At 42.3% G+C, this 18,432-nt stretch overlaps 1 protein-coding gene across 1 annotated transcript in view; it reads left to right on the top strand.

The window, feature by feature from the left end:
* Nucleotides 1-18,432, top strand: part of usp53a (ubiquitin specific peptidase 53a) — a 26,062-nt gene that overhangs the window by 2,978 nt on the left and 4,652 nt on the right. Inside the window, exons 2-14 of the mRNA XM_020611445.1 lie at nt 3,840-4,451; nt 5,038-5,130; nt 5,326-5,460; nt 6,802-6,912; nt 7,936-8,018; nt 8,230-8,314; nt 8,525-8,671; nt 9,920-10,069; nt 11,627-11,795; nt 12,652-12,768; nt 13,865-14,011; nt 15,551-16,325; nt 17,052-17,119. Of these exons, the coding sequence (XP_020467101.1) occupies nt 4,308-4,451; nt 5,038-5,130; nt 5,326-5,460; nt 6,802-6,912; nt 7,936-8,018; nt 8,230-8,314; nt 8,525-8,671; nt 9,920-10,069; nt 11,627-11,795; nt 12,652-12,768; nt 13,865-14,011; nt 15,551-16,325; nt 17,052-17,119 (2,224 nt within the window). The 5' untranslated portion in view covers nt 3,840-4,307. The remainder of the gene's footprint in view (nt 1-3,839; nt 4,452-5,037; nt 5,131-5,325; nt 5,461-6,801; nt 6,913-7,935; nt 8,019-8,229; nt 8,315-8,524; nt 8,672-9,919; nt 10,070-11,626; nt 11,796-12,651; nt 12,769-13,864; nt 14,012-15,550; nt 16,326-17,051; nt 17,120-18,432) is intronic.

Raw genomic sequence — 18,432 nt, 5'->3', positions numbered from 1 at the left:
CAAATATGTCTGCGTCTCACATGTGTCACAGCTGCTGATGCAAACCAGTCTTTCGCCGATTCGTCCAAGGTGCTAGTCTTACTTTTTCAACCCAGCACTTGCTCGTCAAGTCTGAGCAAGCCTTTGTTTACAAGACTGGACTTCCTGTACTGGTGCTGAGAGGAAAAAGTGATATTTCTCTTTTTGTTTGGTTTCCATTCAGAGCTGTATTACAGCCATAATGCAGTGAGAGTGGTTTTAGGTTTTGTTATGTATCACTAATCAAGTGCAGTACATTAGCACTACTGTTCTTTTGTTATTATTAAGCCGATCCATCTATTATTAACTTGTGTTCATAGCAGTAAATGTTTGACTTTACTCTGTGTGTTGTGTTTGAGTAGTTATGGGCATTTGATGTGCTTTACTTTAAGAAAAGTTTGTGTTTCTCATAACGCACAATTGGTGTCTAGTCTGATGAAGATGATTTGAGTTCAGACTGAGCTTCACTGCTGTGCTAAATAAGGGACTTACAGATGCAATAAAAATATTTACAGCATTTAATATCTAAGGTCACCATTTTTATAAGGTCACATATGAACAGTCTAACATTGATAAAATGTACATATGAATATTAATTGCAGTGAATTTCTTGGCTATTCTTGCAGCAGCGCAGCATATGAGTTCATATACTGTCCATCAAGTGTCACCACAGTGACACCACTAAATGATGGAAAATAATTAGCTGGAAAAGTTGATTAAATCATTTATTCACACGTAATTTTGTCCACATATTCCTGCACCTCCGCGCCAACAGCAGAAACAGTGTTGCAGCACAGACAGAAAATGTTCTACTAATTTGCCACTCAAGGGTAAAAAATGGCACCTGCATGTTAAAGCATGGTTTTTTTTTTGTTTTGTTTTTTCTGCTGGTGCTTTTTATGTGTAAGTGGTGTGTATAGATTTAGTATCTTTTACTTGACTGACCGTGACTTTTTGCTGCAGTCTTGACCTGATTTTCCCACGAGGATCAATAGTTTCACCTTGATCAGTGTCACATGTGATTGAACACCACTTCTTTCAGAAATGGAAAACCACACTGGAGCCTTTTATTAGCTATGACCAGTGTTGGGTTTATCAAAGACAGATAACTAGTAACTTGCTTTGTGAGATGGCCTTTATGAAGCCAGAGGGTTTTTTATGTACGAACATAAAATGAACTTGTACACATCAACCTGAAGGAAGTGATGTCATTCACAGGGTTTCACCAGCCAGAGTGTACTTAGGAAGTGATGTAACCTGGCTTTGGGACAGTTTTGTCACCAGCCAGGTGACTCATTTCCTCCACCTATGTTTATAAGTGCAGCAGATAGTCAAATGGTTGGATTCAGTTGAAATTGAGGATCTGTTCTCAATATTTGTCTTTTTAAAGCATCAGTATATGAAATGCAGTAAAAGTGTTGATTTTGGCATAGCCACCTGTGGAGACACTGTGCATCGTTGTTTCCAGCTCATCACTCTTGTATCTGTTAGGTTAGATAGAGGATATGTCACTTGAACCTCTCTGGACTCTAACGCAGAATGAAAACCATGTTTAAAAATGTGTTTTTGTCTTGCAGTACAAACACTACATAGAGTACTCCCTGTAACAGGATGTTGTCAGACAAAAGGTGTTGTGCTTAATCTGATAAGCCTAAAGTGCCTTTTTCTCCCCCTTTCTTTTTAGTAACAGCCTCAGTGATGGTTTCCCTGTGTTGAAAAATTATGCTTTTTGCCCTCAAGCGGAACATAATCTTCCACAAGTGTGGTCAGGAAATGCCGGTCATGCTCGGACTAGCGGATTGTTTAACATAAGTGAGGTTGGGAGCTTTTCAGGTGGATCACTATAATGCACTAACATTTCTGGAGCCATGTTTACTCTCGCTGTTGTCAGCAATGCCACCATGCAAAACAAGCATTGGCTTCGTTCTCCGTGCCATCAAACTGACAGTGAGTAATGTGGGCATGAGGATGTGTGGTGCTGTTTTTGCTTGCTGATAAATATAAAAGTTGGAGTTAATAAGAGATGAGACAGAGGAATCAATAAGACTATAGCATTATTAGAATAAAACTATGAATTATACAGAAACATTCAGGCTCATCATATGTAATTTCCCTTTATTGAAAAAAAATGAAAGACAAGTAATATTGTGGTTTTTTCCATTTCAAAACATGCAAACAAATTGTGGGCGGTATGTGTCTTCAGACAGCTCATGATGACACAGACCACCACCATGTCATTTCACCGGAGCAGGTGGGCTGCACAGGTGGAGTGTACATTTTTCCACTTGGCCCTCCAGCCCTGAAACTAATCTGAAACCCGCCCCCTTATGCAACTCTGAGCTTATGTAGTTGTTCAGGAATGCTGCTACAAAAGTATAGAGGCGGAGACAATAGCATGTGTAGATTAATCATGTGAAGATCAAATTAAATGCTACATGTAAACACGACTTCTGTTCTGCCTTTAACCTGCTGTAAAGCTCTCTTGCAACATTATCTCCTGAGGATTCCTGAAACGTCAGAACGAATGTGGTCCAACTGGTTTTGGCTGAAACTTAGTGTGGTTCTGGCGACTGTCGCAAGAAGGAAGTTTCATTGTTTGTGCAAAGTAGGACAGTAATTTGGTGTGAGAGGACAAAATGAATCAAAGAACTGTTGCTCATTGCTGCTGGAAGTTGATCTGCTTTGTCGTGATTTCAGTTTTCCATAAAGTCACAGGACAAAGTTAATTTAGATTGACTTAAAGGGATATTCTTTAACAATCACAGCAGACACATCAGGGCCCACAGGCTATGACTGTATGTACCACTTGGAGCGTGCACTAATGTAAAAACCTAGACACAGCTTCCTCTGCTTCACTCAGCACAAACCTATTCATCCATCAACGCTCTCATTAGGCTGTTCAGAGGTGCCCAGTGCACGTTCACAGCAGATTTTGTTGGTGCTGCTCACTATGTTGTCGAAGCTGCATGGACGGCAAGTTTTATAAATTGAATTGCATCTTCAGTGTTTTTTTTATAATGGTGTCTGCTGTTCAAACTGGGTCAGGCCGGCCTTTTGTAACTGAGCAAACTGACAAGATGGGACACAAAGGAATCATGACAAATTGCTGACTGACAACAGTTTGAGGTCTCAACCTCAAGTTAAAACCCTAAAATCTAGTCATAATCATCCAGAAACAGCAGCGCAGATAAGTCTCCATCATTGAGAATTGGCTGTTATGTTTCCTATTGTTGTCCATGTTTTTTTTTTCTGTAAATGAATAAACAATTTTAAGTACATGACCTTAGGCACCCTCATTTACTTTTGTTTGAGGGGTGTTGTTGTATTGTGCTCTTTCTACTCCTTTTATTCTGTGTACAGTTAAAATTAACACAAGCTCCATAATAGTCGACATGTTTATGCAGAATTTACTCTAATTCAAAATAATCTTTTGGCCCTTTTTAAATGGCTGTTATTTCCTACACTGTTTAGTAAGTTGTTATGCATTTGACTGTTTATGTGCCGGCTTTAGTTTGACTCATCTCCAGTGCAAAGGGTGTTTGTAAAAGTTAATGTGTAAGCTCTGTTTGTCTAAACAGACCAGTGTGACATGTAGCCTAGAACAGCTGTCGTCTCACTTGTACTGTACAGTCTGCTGCTCTGATATTATAGACTTCATTATCATTGTAATACCAACATGTTGTCCAGTGGCAAAAGCAATTAAAAGTTGCTAGAAAATAATAAATGCTTCCTTGAAGACGTACTGACTCATAATGAGCTTCATAATGTCCTCTCATTAACTCTCATTTAACCTTGTTGTCTTCTTTCTTTTTCTCTGTTAGCTGCCCAGCCTGGACACTTGACTATGGGTGAACCTCTGTGGAGTAGCAGCATCAGGACCGTGTGGGAAAGCTTGTTCTGCAGCAGCCCATCCTCTCTGAATGTGTTGTGGATCAAAATACAAGATGGCAGAGATGCCGTCCGATGTGGTTAACTACACATCTTATCAGAAGTATTAAACCACTGATCATCAGAGGCTTCCCAGCACGAAGACTCGGGTTGTAATTTTTTATTTTTTTTTTTGTATTGACTTTCAGCTTTTTTTTTTTTGGAAACATTTTTAATTAGCAAAGAAAGCAAAAGGTCTTTTGTGTGAGCTGCAGAAATGGACTAGAAGCCCATGTTTAGTAGGGCAGCTGCTGCAGCTTGTGGATTAACTTAACCTGAAGGGCCAGGGGATCTGATCCCAGCTCCAACCCGCCCTGTCAGCTGACCGTCCCACTTATCTAAAGGTGTAGATCCACTAACCAATGGCATGGGCCAAGTTCTTCAGGAGGCCGGGGGGCAACCTGGGGAAATCGTACCAGCCGGGGAGCATGCTGTCTCTGGCCCCCACCAAAGGACTCCTGAACGAGCCGGGCCAGAACAGCTGCTTCCTCAACAGCGCTGTGCAGGTAGGTCTGTGCTGCTGCTTGTTTGTTGATAGTAGATAGTGTCAACACTATAGTCTAAGCTTCTCCTGACTTCCGCTACTGTTGGTGTCACTGGATTTATAGATGTGTTGCTCTGTTCCTCCTTTTCAAAGCTCAGTCACTGTCTAAATTTGTCAGAGCTTAACAGCTGTTTATTAATGTATGTGAAGGTTGCTTCTGACAGTGGGATGCTAGCTGGCAACTAGCTCATTATTGCAGTCAGTCCCACAGTGAGGTCACTCTTGGAGACTGTGACTCAAGAGGGTGTGAGGTTGAGATGGTCGGAGATGATCGTTGCCTTCGGTTTTGTTTCTGTGAGGGAGTTGTTCCTCTCGCCCACTCCTCATCCTCATGACTTTGTAGATGTTGGCCTAATGCTCAGAGGATACTGAGTTCTCTTACATAATTCAATGCCTCACACTTAACATAACACCTGTGTACGTGTTCTTAAGTTTTTGATGCTGATGACTTTGTTTGTATGTTAACTGTGTCTGTAAGAAAGTGCTCAGATACAAAGGTTTTTTATTGTAAACAGTCCTGATCACCACCTCCTCTGTCCCTTGTATAGGTACTATGGCACCTGGACATCTTCAGACGCAGCTTCAGGCAGCTACCTGGACACTTCTGTTTAGGAGACTCATGCATCTTTTGTGCATTAAAGGTAGGGAGCAATGAGAAGCATAGTTAATAGGAGCTAATGCTGAGAAGTAACTGTGTAGTTCTTATTTGTTTTAGGGATGTGGCGACTCGTCGGGTCACATTCAAACTGTTTGAGCAGTGAAGGTGAAGCAAGCGCTCTAAATAAACAAAATGTCCCACAGCTCATGTGCAAACAAGTTCTTTTTCTCTTCTTCAGGATATCTTCTCCCAGTTCCAGCAGAGTCGGGAGCGAGCCCTGCCCTCTGACAGCCTGCGTGTCGCCTTGGCAGAGACCTTTAAGGACGAGCATCGCTTCCAGCTGGGCTTCATGGATGATGCCGCAGAGTGCTTTGTAAGTTCCTGTGGCAACCTAGCTCCCCTCGGAGGGGGGGGGCTAGTGTATGGAGAGGGATGTGTGTATGTTTGTGTGTTACCCTGCCACACAATTTGGGTAATGCACTGCAATGAACTGTTTGGTAAGGTCACTGGAAGGGCTTCTGTCCTCCCCCCTCCCATCAACTCCTGCCACATTGCAGCTAAATATCATCCTGACAGGTTATGTAAGCACCAGAGTTGTTTGAACCTCTCTGTCTGTCTGAGTCCATTTTATGTGACCTTCATCATTTTTACATGTTGCTTCCAAAGCATTTTTGGCCAGAACTTGTTCTCTAACTGTTTTTTAGTCTTATTTTGACTCCTACTATCAAATGTAAAACAGATCCTGCAGCATTTTTTTAATCATTAATTTTTCAATCATGTTTTCTTGTGTCTATTAGTTTTAATTAGTTCTTCTCACACTGTTGATAACTTCTGCTCAGTAGCAGGATCCCCCAGGAGCACACATCTATCCTGATTTTATTCAACAGTGATTGTTGGGAAGTTCAGTTACACAGCATTGGACACTGGGTTACACAGTACAAAAACATCAAGTCAGTTTGGTTCCTAATTAAGCACTTATTCACAAACCTACCATGTAGTGAAGTTAGAAAACAGCTTTCTTTCTTAGTCTGCAAATTCCTCTACACAGAGACCAAAGCTTATATGCCAAAATTGCTCTCTTTTATAGACTGTCTTCATTCTCAGTCCCACATGGATCTTTGCCCTGGAGCGTTCACCATGTATTACACTGGCAGTAGCTTGCTGGTGGAGAATTTATATGAGGAGTTGGCCAGTGTCAGGTTAACAGGCTGTGAAGTTGTGCATGTAACCTTTGCAGGCATACTTTTTTGCCTTAATATTTTATAAACTGACAAACCCTCCATAGAAGCAGGAGGGAGCTAAAATGGGGTAAAAAGTAAGTGGCTCTTTAAACATGTTCCTTCTGCAGTCAGGTTTGTAATATGACTCCTGAATCAGGTTGGTATGTAACATCTGTCTCAGGTTGGTTCTTGGAAATACCTGCTTGTTAAGCAGTTTAAGGATAATCACCTTTATTTGGCCAAGTATGTTACACAAAAGGAATTTGTTTCTGGTACAGAACTGAGGCAGCCATCTGCGGCGCCAACTCACACCGGTGGTTCTAACCATTGGGGGGAACTTGGGGGCTCAGTGTCTTGCCCAAGGACACTTCGACATGTGGATGTTGGGAGACGTCTGCTCTACCTACTGAACCACAGTCGCCTCACAGTTGCTTTACGTCATCAGATCTGGAAAGATTTGTTCCATACCTGACAGATCTCCTCTTTTGTCACAGGAGAACATACTGGAGAGGATCCACCTGCACATTGTGTCTGAAGAGACAGACGCCTGCACTTCAAAGTCTTGCATCACGCATCAGAAGTTTGCTATGTCACTTTATGAGCAGGTTAGAAAGCATTAATCAGTGGTTTTTATTTTACTTGGGACATAATATGTTTTGCTGCACCAATCTGTGAAAAGGAACAGAGCCTCTAAGAGGACATGAGTGGGAAAAACATTCTCATGGGCAACAGAAAATATGTTGTGCTCATGAGAAATTCTTTTTCTTTTTGGGTTTGTTTTTTTTTTTTTTTACTTCCAGGTGAGAACCAGATATTTCCTTGTGCACAGATGATGTCTGGTGCACATCACACATTTCCTTGTGCTCACGAGAAAGTTTTTATTTTTAACGTTTTGCTGGAGATGTTTTAGTTCATGTAGTGCGTTTCCACAGCCTCCACAGTAATGGGCAAATGCACACCAGCCAATGTTAGGATTAAGCGGTGCATGCACGCACACAGACAGGTACATGAATCACTGTGTGAGAAAGTACAAATCCAATCCGTCATGTTTTGATACTAGGTTTCCCAAGTGGAATGAGGAGGGTGTTTCTGGTCAGATTCCACATTGCTGAGGCAGACACAGATGGTGTACAGACAAATTCCAGCACAACACACATCACCCTGCCTTGTGGCTGCGATGCCCATCACTGACTGTCCCTGTCCCAAACCAGTTGTGCCATCTCTGAATCAAACCGATAATACACCTCTGGACTAAATCCTTTAGGGGCACAGTCGGTGGATTTTGTTCTACTTCAGGGTAGCCAATCCAGCAAATATCAGAGGCCTGAATGAGGACTGCCTCACTCAGAGGGAAATCGATGATGTTAAATTAAATTTGATGGCCGATGATGTCAGTTGTTTGAGTTGGAGGCATACAAGGATGGTCACAGCTTATAGCATAAGGAAAGCAGCACAACAAGCGTCTATCTGTTGGTAGCACGGTGACTATTTTTGACCTCACTCTTTTGGAAAACGACCTGCTGGCTTGATAATTAGCAGCACTAGCAGCAGCTGTGTGTGCTGAAACCTCACCTGTGTGTGTGTGTGTGTGTCTGTACCCCCGTGGTGTCCGACTCTCCCCTCTGCAGTCTGTGTGCCGTAGCTGTGGGGCGTCCTCCGATCCACTACCATTTACAGAGCTGGTGCATTATGTCTCCACCACTGCACTTTGGTAAGGGACAGGCAATTTGAAACTTTCTTTGCCTTTCCACTGTATCATGCTACTCTGTTTTTGCTTAGTTTGTCACAAGGTTTAAGCTGACATTTCACACACAACAAGGTTTTCCCTCCACATACATTAATCTTTATTTGTGTCTCTCTGTTTGGCTTCCTCACACGATCTTTCTTTGGGCCGTTTCTCCCTTTCCTGCATCTCTTCTCAGTCAACAGAGTCTTCAGCGCAAAGACGAGTCATTTGGGGAACTGTTACAAACAGTGAGTACAACAGGAGACGTACGTAACTGTCCGGTAAGTGACTTTTAATATTGCAACTTTTCAGAAAAAAACACATTCATGTTACCGGCCTTTCTTCAGTAATTTGGCCACAATTTTCTCCAGTAAATGTACATTTGGTGAGCAATTTTAAAATTTGTTTGTGTTTGAAATGAATTGTTAATGACTAGCCGGTGTTGTAGTCGGGTATTACTCATTTTCTGTGTCTTTGTTTTTCTTTTCCAGAGCAATTGTGGTCAGAGAATTAGGATCCGACGGGTCCTCATGAACTCTCCAGAAATAGTTACTATAGGCTTCGTCTGGGACTCGGAGCAGTCAGACCTGACTGAGGATGTTATCCGCTTTTTAGGGCCCCATCTCAGTCTCTCTGCAGTGAGTTTGTGTACTTTACATTTTATTTGTAGTTTTAGTTTGAACCTTTGTTCTGTAGTGTGGGCGGAGGACGTGGTCAGATTAAGGTTTAGAAGAAAAGATGTTTCATGACAAAATATACTTGGATTTTATTGAAAATTTCACAGGTTGCCTAATGACTTGGTTCTGCCTGTCAGTGTGTTTTTGGAATGTGTTTATTTATTTATTTATTTATTTTTTTTGCTGTTTTAGGGTCAGTTTATTTTGGTGCATTTGAACATATGTGGCAAATAAAGTGAGGATTTATTTCTCTGTGAGTCAGGGTTGTTGCATAAGCAGTCAACACCCAGTGCCCAGCTGGCCTGCGCCACTGATCAAAAAGCCCCTGCTGGCCTTGGTCAGCCTGTCAAATGCCCCTCCCCTCGTCTGTGTGCTTTTCTGTGTGAGGGAACATGTGAGCTGAATAGATGTCACTGAGATAGGGGGAAAATACGGTGACTGCTTTTGTTGTTGTATTTACACATTTCTTAATCACAAATGTGGGCGTGCTTTCCTTCTTTATTCAATAAAATTCCCCCCCATACATGTCTATGTTTAGGGTGTTTGTAGTGTTTTCAAGAAATATGTATGTTAAAAAAACTGGGCACATGACTCAGTGAATCTTCCTCCACAGCCTCCTCATATCTGTCCACTGTTGGATGAAGTTCACATTCAGATCAGAATGTTCTTATTCACTCATTGCGTAACTTCATTAGTGAAGTATTCCGACTGTTTATTTGACAGCTTCCTTGTTCTCTTTTTCAGAGCTTACCGTTAGAATTTGTCAGACCTCCCTCCCCTGTAGTGTGTCACAAAGGGAGTGGCTCATGTGACTTTAACGTGCTAATGGGAGCCCTCCACCCCGTTGGGTCTGAAATCTATTGTTTGAAAGAGGGAGATAGAGAACTGGCTGTGGAGGAATAAGAAGTGACTGTTTCATACCACCACTAAGTGCTGCACCCGTTTTATTCTTATTACCTACTTTTTTTTATTGAGTTTGTTCCTTTGTTTCTGATATTTTTTTACATTATTTATAAAAGAAACACAATTACATAAAACATTGCTGTTTAGGCCGTCAAAACTACAGACCGCTGTAACATTAGTCTGGATATCAAAAGCTGCCATGACGGCACTGATTTAAACCAGCCCGTATTCACACTCTCAGGCCTTAACCTATAATTGGTGTATATTTTTGTGTGTGTGTGTGTGTGTGTGTGTGTGTGTACACAGCTCTTCTACAGGGTGACAGATGAGCAAGCCAAAAAAGGAGAGCTTCAGCTCGTGGGGATGATCTGCTACACCAGCCGCCACTATTGTGCCTTCGCCTTCCACACAAAGTCCTCCAAATGGGTCTTCTTTGATGATGCAACAGTAAAAGAGGTGAGAAAGTGCACCTTTTATACAAGTTGATAACATCTGGTTTGTTTTACAAGAAGCAGCAAAGAGTAGCGATGTTCAGTCTCTTGCCTCCATCACCACTTTATCGCCCAATAAGGGCTACATTGAATGTCTCTTCATGAGCCTTTGGGTTGACGAGCCCTTATTGCACTGGAGAGTCGGCTAACCAGCCAACCCCTTACCCTGTTTCTACTGCAGTTCCTCCAACTCTGTCATTGCAAAGTACTGCAGTAGTGAAGCTTAACCAGTAAATTATCATTGAAAAGCCACTGAGAATGCTGAGCTGCAAGGTAAATTTGTGTGTGTGAAAGAGGTCTATGTGTGTTTGTGTTTAGCAGCCAAGTGGCTTTGTGTGTGTATATAGTATATACCTCATGAATCCTTTCGTCCATTCTTTTTCTTAATATTGGATTGATCTCAGTGGTGTCCACATGCGTGTTCACCTTCTCCCAGTTTCATTGTGGGCTGTGGTGCAGCGGCTGACGGGCTCTGTGTCAGTCCATCAGCAGCTTGTGCTGTGTGTGCAGCCCCCCCGTGCCTGAAGAAGAGGAGCTACAGCAATGTAGCTAATGTGAAATGGCTTCAGAGTTGTGTCATAGCTCTACATTTAGTCTGTGCCAGTGCCAAGTTCATTACAGCCTGGCTGATTACACATTACAGTACATGCATTTCATAGTAGTTTACATACAGACTACAGTAACTGTATACTGGAGGTCATACTGGACATCCTCCGTGATCCACAATCCATTTGTCAGTAACCTTTTTTTTTTTTTTTTATCTATCTCTGCAGCATTCCTTCTTTTATCTTTTTGCATTGTTTCATCTTTCTGTCCCTCCACCTGTCTTCTTCTCCCCCCTCTTTCCTCCTAATTTGCTTTATTAAGGAGCACACAAGCATCTGTTAGCCTGCAGCTTGCTTTGGTGGTGCCTTTGTGGCCAGACATGCACCTTACACAGCTTAGCTAATGTGATTATGATGCGATTTGGCTCCAGTGCATTATATTCACTCCCAAATTAGAACATGAACAGTAAAGGTGCGGTTTTGCTTTAAAGTTGCTGGAGTAAATTTTAAAAGCCGGCAGATAATTTTGTGTTAGGTTAAGATCGACTGGCGCTGTGACCATCTGGTGATGCCACTAGAGCTGGGTATTGGTGGAAAGTGGTTCGTTTGCAATTTTACAACAAACTTCTGTGATACTGGTTTGTAAAATGAAAACAGATGGTGTCACAAGAAAGCTGGTTTTGTCTGCTTTTTGAATTTGGACAGTGACTGTTTAATTTGCACATTGAGAAAAAGCAGGATTTGCTGAAACATGAAAAGACTCCATAAGCAAAACCCAACAGTTTAAGCCCTCTTTAATTATTTTAAATTGATTGGTCCCCAAGAAAACATGCAAATGAACACAGAAAGATGCTATAAATCTTTTTTTTTGTTTCACTGAGTACTGTACAACACAGAGCCAATCATTCCTGTGTCTAATTTGCTTATATCTGCACCAACATGTGCATTGACTAGCGTTTCCTTTCCTTTTGCTTTAGGTCGGCACCAGGTGGAAAGATGTAGTCACCAAATGTATCAAAGGTCACTTCCAGCCTCTCCTCCTGTTTTACTCCAACCCAGATGGGAGTGCTATCACTGTGGATGATGGCTCGAGACAAACCAGCAGCCACTCCCAGCACAAGACCCCTGCCAGTGGGGGAGTGCAAGGTATAATGTGTCAGGGTTGATTCAGAATCCTGCTTCTGTATCGGGGTCAGATGAGGTGTTGATTTAGTGTCCTTTTCTGGTAATTAACATCAAATTCCTTTGAGCTGCAATTATCTTGGTTATTAGTGTCATTGACCTTAGTTTTTCTTTGCATTCCCCAACTATAATCCCATCCCAAGTGACCGATTTGATTATAATACTACCATAAAACACCCATTAACACGAAGCTGAGGTGTGCAGATGCTTTATAGTTTCCAGGATGTGAAAGGAATAAGGGTTTCTGGTGTTCAGACTTAGAGGCTTACCTTGAGCTTGAGATGATGGTGTAGCAGCTGGAGTATGTGTGGATGGAAATTTAGTAAAGATGTGATGTTTTTGCTTAATGTAAAATGTTTGCAGTGGTGGTGGTTTGTTCAAGCAGAGCTTTTACTCCCTTAGCACATAATAAACTGTGAATAAAATTGTCTATTTACAAATCATCTTGAATCAAATTCAGAAAAAACACCAGAAAACAAAAAAAGCAGTGTCTAAAATCACATATTAGCTGTCTTTGAAGGCAGTAATGAAAAATTGTTGATTACAACATCTGAGCATCTCTGCGTTGGATTATATATCCCTGGATTTGTTTAGTTGGGGAGGCTTTTAGCTCCTTCAAGCTGTGGCAGCCGCTCACTGGTCATCAAAACTGACGGGGTGCCAGACCGAACTGCATGATCCTCTGAAAACCAAGAGGAACGTTATGTGGATTTTGTTATTTAAATTCAGTTTCTTAGTAACGGGTGCTGTTTTACCATGCAACTTAAATATTAAGGTCTGCTTCTTTTCTCTAATGTGTTTACTGCTTTCTCCTTCACAGGCCTCGAGTCTCCAGTGTCCACCCCAAAGAAGCTGGACCTCACCAAGGAGAATCTGAATGCTCGGTTGGGTGCCTTCAGCAGGGGCAGCGATCAGACCAGTGCAGGGCGGGGACCAGGTAAAGGAGAGAATATGGCAGCAAGGGAATTGAAAGATTGATGCTGAAGTATGTGCTGCAGAAGTTTGAGGTAATCAGGTGGAAAGATCTGTAAAATATTTTGCTTGTTTCCACTGTAGATGAAACATTTTTATGGAAATTGTTCCAACACTATAAACAGGAATCCAAACAAAGCTGTGGTTTAGACACATAATAAGTTCTGGTGGAAATGACATGTTATGCAGAGAGTAAGGAAACATTCAGACAGAGATGAGTCACACTGTGTGGTGGTTGGATGTTTTGGCCTTGAAAGACTGCTTAATTTATAAATATGCTTGTCCACAGAGTAGTGACAAGCACAGATCTGGCATAGCAACCAGTGGCTTCTCCGTAAAGTTAAATCTGGCCTTGTTAATAATACAGATGGGAATAGGGACCCGTGTTGAGGAGACACTTCACAAAGAGCTGCCAGTTCTGCACATACTTAAGCCAGTAGCTACTAAAAGCTGCCTGAAGCACCAAAGTCAGAATTTACATTGTTTTTAAGCTCTGATGTATCACATTGTCAAGTGTTGCACTTTTTTATTGAAAAAATATGGAGTCCCCAAAACATAGTCTACAAAAAACCTTAGTTTTTAAGTCATGTTCTTCTCGCAGTGCTTCCTGTTGAAATCCCAGACAGCTAACAGGACCACAGTATGATCTTGTTTTCCAGTGCTGTGCTTAATCAATGCATTTCAAAGTGAATCTCTGCCAGAGACGGGGGAGAGAAGCCGCTGCATGGCCGTGTTTCCACGCCAGTGCCTTCCCCCTCATGTAGCAGAAAATGTACTGCACACATCAGCACAATGATGTGCTGTAAAGTTGGCCTCTGTCTACACACTCAGCAACTGCTCTATGCCTTGGGGGTGCTGGAGACAAGAGGTGGAAAACAGCAACGAGGAAAAGGATGTTGTCACAATTGATATATACATGTACACTGGGCTAAAAAATACGTTTAACGGTGTCTCAGTGGTGGGAATTCCCACCTGATTCAGCAGAGTTTGCATTAATTGCATCATAGTACATGGCACTTGCACCTCATTGGGAAATATGACATCTTTTTGCTGTTTTCTAGTGAAAATTGGCACCAATGATCCCAGGAGTCGCATCAAAGAGCTTTCTCGAGAAGTTGCCCAGAAAGCAGGGGAGATTCGGGGGTTGCATCCATTCAGAAGGCAACCTGACAGGAGTGGTCAGCGGGAGCCGGAGTCCCACTCCAGAGGTTGGTCGCAGGTGTATTATTATGGAGATTATGGAGCACAACTGTAGCACAATTCCCAATCCACCTTGTCAGCTTCAGTAGCCTGTCTTAGCACCAAGCGCACCTCCCATTATGACTGAATGCAGTAGGCTGAAGGAAGATGGTGCCATTGCCATGGCGGGGTTGTAGGTCACAGTACAGTCAATGTGAGTAGTATGAATTTACTGCAGCACAGATCATACCCCAAAAAAGCACCCAGCAAAAGCTTAGGAAACTGTGCTGCTCACAGACTGTGGGATAGCCCCAGAGAATAAATAAATAATAACGGTTAGGTTGATTGGCGCCTCTAAATTGTCCGTGGGAGTGAGTGTGGGTGTGTGTGTGGTTGTCTGAGTGCCAGCCCTGTGATAAACTGGTGACCTGTCCAGGGTGGACCCTGCCTCTTGCCCAGTGTCAGCTGGGATTGGCTCCAGCATCCCCCGTGACCCTCATCAGGTTAAGCAGTATAGATAATGGATGGATGGATGGATGGAATTTAACTGGGCCCACAGTCAGCAAAATCCAAAGCAATAGAAGCCCCATCTTGTGGGCTTATTTCCAAGGGCTGACAGGTTAGTGTAATACTAAATTCACTTTTTGTACCTTGAAACATAACCTCAGATCACTTTTCCTGGTCATTTAGATGATGACTTGGTGCAAAGCACATTGCCTTTCATTAAAGCACTGTCAGCTCTAGGTTATTAGAATGCACATATTAAATGAGGACTTGCACATTAGAAGTTTTGCTTCCATGTGAGAAAAATTACTTTTTTAACCTTGTTCCACTCATTTATACAACTTCTGGAGGGTGTTGACAAGGAAGTGCAAGTGCCATGTAGTTCAGTGAGTGAACAAGTTTCCAGGAAGGATGTTGGGCTGTATATTTTAAGAATGGCTTTTATAGCTGCAAGTGTCCTTGAAATAGCTGACACACATCCGTACCACGCTGTCAGGTGCAGACATGTCATTTGTTCTTTTGGAAAGCCCAAATACTCATAACACTGTAGTGCAATCATCAGTGTCTGTGTGGGTGTCTGGACACAAGCTAGCATCCCTCTGTGTGCACACCATGAAGAATAGTCTACTCCTGATGGTCGTAATTTACACCTTCCTGTCATCTGTACACATTAATGTCAGTTTCCCTGTTGGCACCATGCTCTTCCTTCACTTTCTTCCCAACCTGCTGTGCTCTTCAGCACAGCTGTGTCTCGGTGTTGATAGGCAATTTTGGGTCTCGGCAGTGATAATCACAACATGGTTTTGTTGGAATCAGGTGTAGCAGGAAAGTTCTATCCACAGAAAATGCTTGAAGAATTGGCTTCAGTTTGTTGGGAAACTTGGCTTTTTGGAGGGAAGGAACATTTGTGATGTTTGATTTGTCGTTCAAAAGATTAAAAACATGCTTGAATTAAAAATGTCAACATTATTAATCTATTACCTTCTCAAATAAATGACTTGCTGTATCTTGTTAGAATGTTTTGCTGTTCGGGTCCTCATGAAACATCTCTCTCTCAAACTCAGATCCAGCCAAGGACAGGACCTACACCCGCTCTGTTTCCCCTCCAGAGAATGGCTTCAGAAAACCCCTGGAGACTCGACTGTACAGAAGCCAAGGGAAAGGTCCCATTCGGCCTGAGAGAACACCCCACCTTGGTGGTCGATCCTCCAATCAATGCTCTCGCTCTCACTCTAGTGTCCAAGTGCTACCCAGTGTGTCCAATGCCAGTAGTGGCCATCGCAGCCGGAGACTGGACCACTTTTCTAACGGATATGACACTGACAGCAGCCAAGACTCCCGTCCTGGAAGTAGAGGGAACAGCCGCAGCAAGCCTGATCGCCTGTGGAAGCCCACACGGGAGGCGCTAAATGTGGACAGTGTTTTAAGACGCACTGTTGATGTTAATTCAAGTCAAGAGCAAAGGAAGCACAGCCCCCAAAGAAGACCCATCAGTCAGTCGCCCTCCCATGACCGGGACAGAGATTTTACATGGGGAACCCAGGAAGAGCCTAAACCCAAGAGCCTAATGACCATCTATGAGGATGAGCAGAGGAACGAAACTGCTGGCAGCCAGAGCTCGCTGGACTCAGATAGCCGGTACGGCTACGGTGACAGGGACAGGTCGAAGGGTACAGTGACCCTGAAGATGCGGAATGACAACTGGAAGATCCAGAGAGCTGAATCTGGATATGAAAGTAGTGACAGACTAAGCAATGGTTCAGCAAATCTTGACTCACCTGTGGCAGAGCACCTCTCTTCCAAGGAATTGCGGCCCATACCTGAGCTGCATCCGACCAGGTAAAATGTTTGTTTTAAAGTTTTTATCAGTACACAGGACCTTGGCACTGCAATGTGTGATTCAAGTGTCAGAATACTGCTCTGTCATCCCATGCCCTACTCATTTAAGGATTTGAGTCTTTTTTTAAATGATTAAACATTACAAACACACTGTTCTAAGAACAGCAAGACCAAATTAACATAAATACATTCAAGGCATATCCACCAGCCTTGTTATGCTGGGCTGTCATTTGCTGGCTTTGTAGTGCAGGTCTTATGTGGAGATAATGATGCCAACTCGGAGGTGAGAGCCAGCACTGCTGACTTCCTCAATTGCTAGTGCATTAACCTTTGAGAGTATATCGGTAAAGTGAATCCGTAATTCTTTGACATGTGGTTAAGATTTTTGGGACTGGGTTAAGGCCTGAAGCCACTGGATATGAAACGCATAATTTTATTTTGTACTAGCTAGCAGAAGGTAACCCAAGATGCCAGATAATAAACAGCAAAGAAAAATGATTAAAAGCAACTAACACCAGTTCTTGGACAATATGTACCATCTTCCTGTCCAAAAAACAACAACTATGTAGCAGAGATTAATAACAGATTACACCTCTGTACTTCATTTATAATGAACGGGCTGAGGTCATGAGGGTTTCCGTCTTTTAGTTTGTTGGTAAAAGATCATGACTGGAATATCTTGTCAGTTCATAATGCACGAATAACTGAATTGATTTTGTACTTTAGGGATCACTTCCCTCAGAGAAGAAACGATAATTTGAAGGCCGACATATTACACTCTCCGTTTTCCACAAGTAAGTGCATCAGTCTCTGTGCACTAATAACTTTGTTGTAGCACTGTCTGACAATTCTGTCTACTACTGATGAAGCGTGTGTGTGAGGTAGCATTTAAAGCATTCAGGTAGCCAAACATATGAAATCTGAATAGCAGTGGGGGGGTTTGTCATATGTACACCCTTCATATTCTTCATCCGGCACATGCTTGCTTGTAACAGCACAAAGAGGAAAAGAAGGGAAATATTTTTTAAATTAACATGTCTTGAAAAATGCCTTACTAATTTGCTAAACAGGAATACACTGAGGTAATCCTGAATAAGAGGGGGAAATGAGTGGTCTTGTAGGAGCCACCCAGCTGTGCCCAGCCTTGTAGAAGAAGACTGGACCTGTCAGAAGGTTGTGTTCAAACATGATGCAAATAAAATGCCATTTTGTAGCGCTGCAGTTATTTCCAGCTCCCAAAGAGCTTTCAAAGTAAGTCATAAAAAGAGTAGATGCAATCAGCAGCAACAGTTTTTTTTTTTTTGTCTTTAGTTTTGTTCCCAGCTTTGAACCCCCAGCGATATCCGTGTTTTGTGCTTTGACATGTGGACTGGAGAGGACAGCCACAGTTATTGACCTGCAAGCATCTGCACACACACAATCTCTGGCAAAGTTAAACACTTTTGTGGCAGGCATGGTTTTCTATTAACCTCTAATGGATTATGTTAGATTTAGTTTTTTATTTCTAAGTTAAGGGACTTTTTCTAAAATAATAGTAATTATTATTATTATTGCTAGTTTTTGTCTCATATCTGTGTTCTTAATTGACTACAGTCACTCACTCGGTGCTTGCTTACTCAATCAGGCCACCTAGTGCCTTTAAGAAGATATGACGGTGTCCACAGATCACACACATTAACCAGCTCACATCACCACAATCATTCGCTTGCCTTTTGTTTGTTTTAATTGTGTAGGAGTTGTTTTCAAGTTTAAAATGATCAGCTGTATTTCATGATGAATGCCTGGAAATGCCTTGCATTCTCCAGATTGTTTTGACGGGATGCGGTGAATGTGTCCAGTCATTTTGGCTTGAGTTCAGCAGTCGTAGTCAGGTGTGAACTACAGTTTTAGAGAACCCTGAGCAGATTCCATTAAAGTCCAAAATCCTTTCTAAAAGCACATTGATTATAGGTGGTTGGATCATTTATAGCATCGGAGAGGACTTAAGATTGTGGCCCTTTTTGATCTTGTTGTGAGTAAATCTCACTGAGGTGCATCACACCAAATCAGTCGTGGCAGCAGAACTTCCTGTCTATAATCGTGTGAAAGGGCACAGCTGTCAGCAGGA

Source organism: Monopterus albus, unplaced genomic scaffold (genome assembly GCF_001952655.1).
Source record: "Monopterus albus unplaced genomic scaffold, M_albus_1.0 scaffold113.1, whole genome shotgun sequence".
Taxonomy (NCBI): Eukaryota; Metazoa; Chordata; class Actinopteri; order Synbranchiformes; family Synbranchidae; genus Monopterus; species Monopterus albus.
This window is presented reverse-complemented; position numbering and strand designations above follow the sequence as displayed.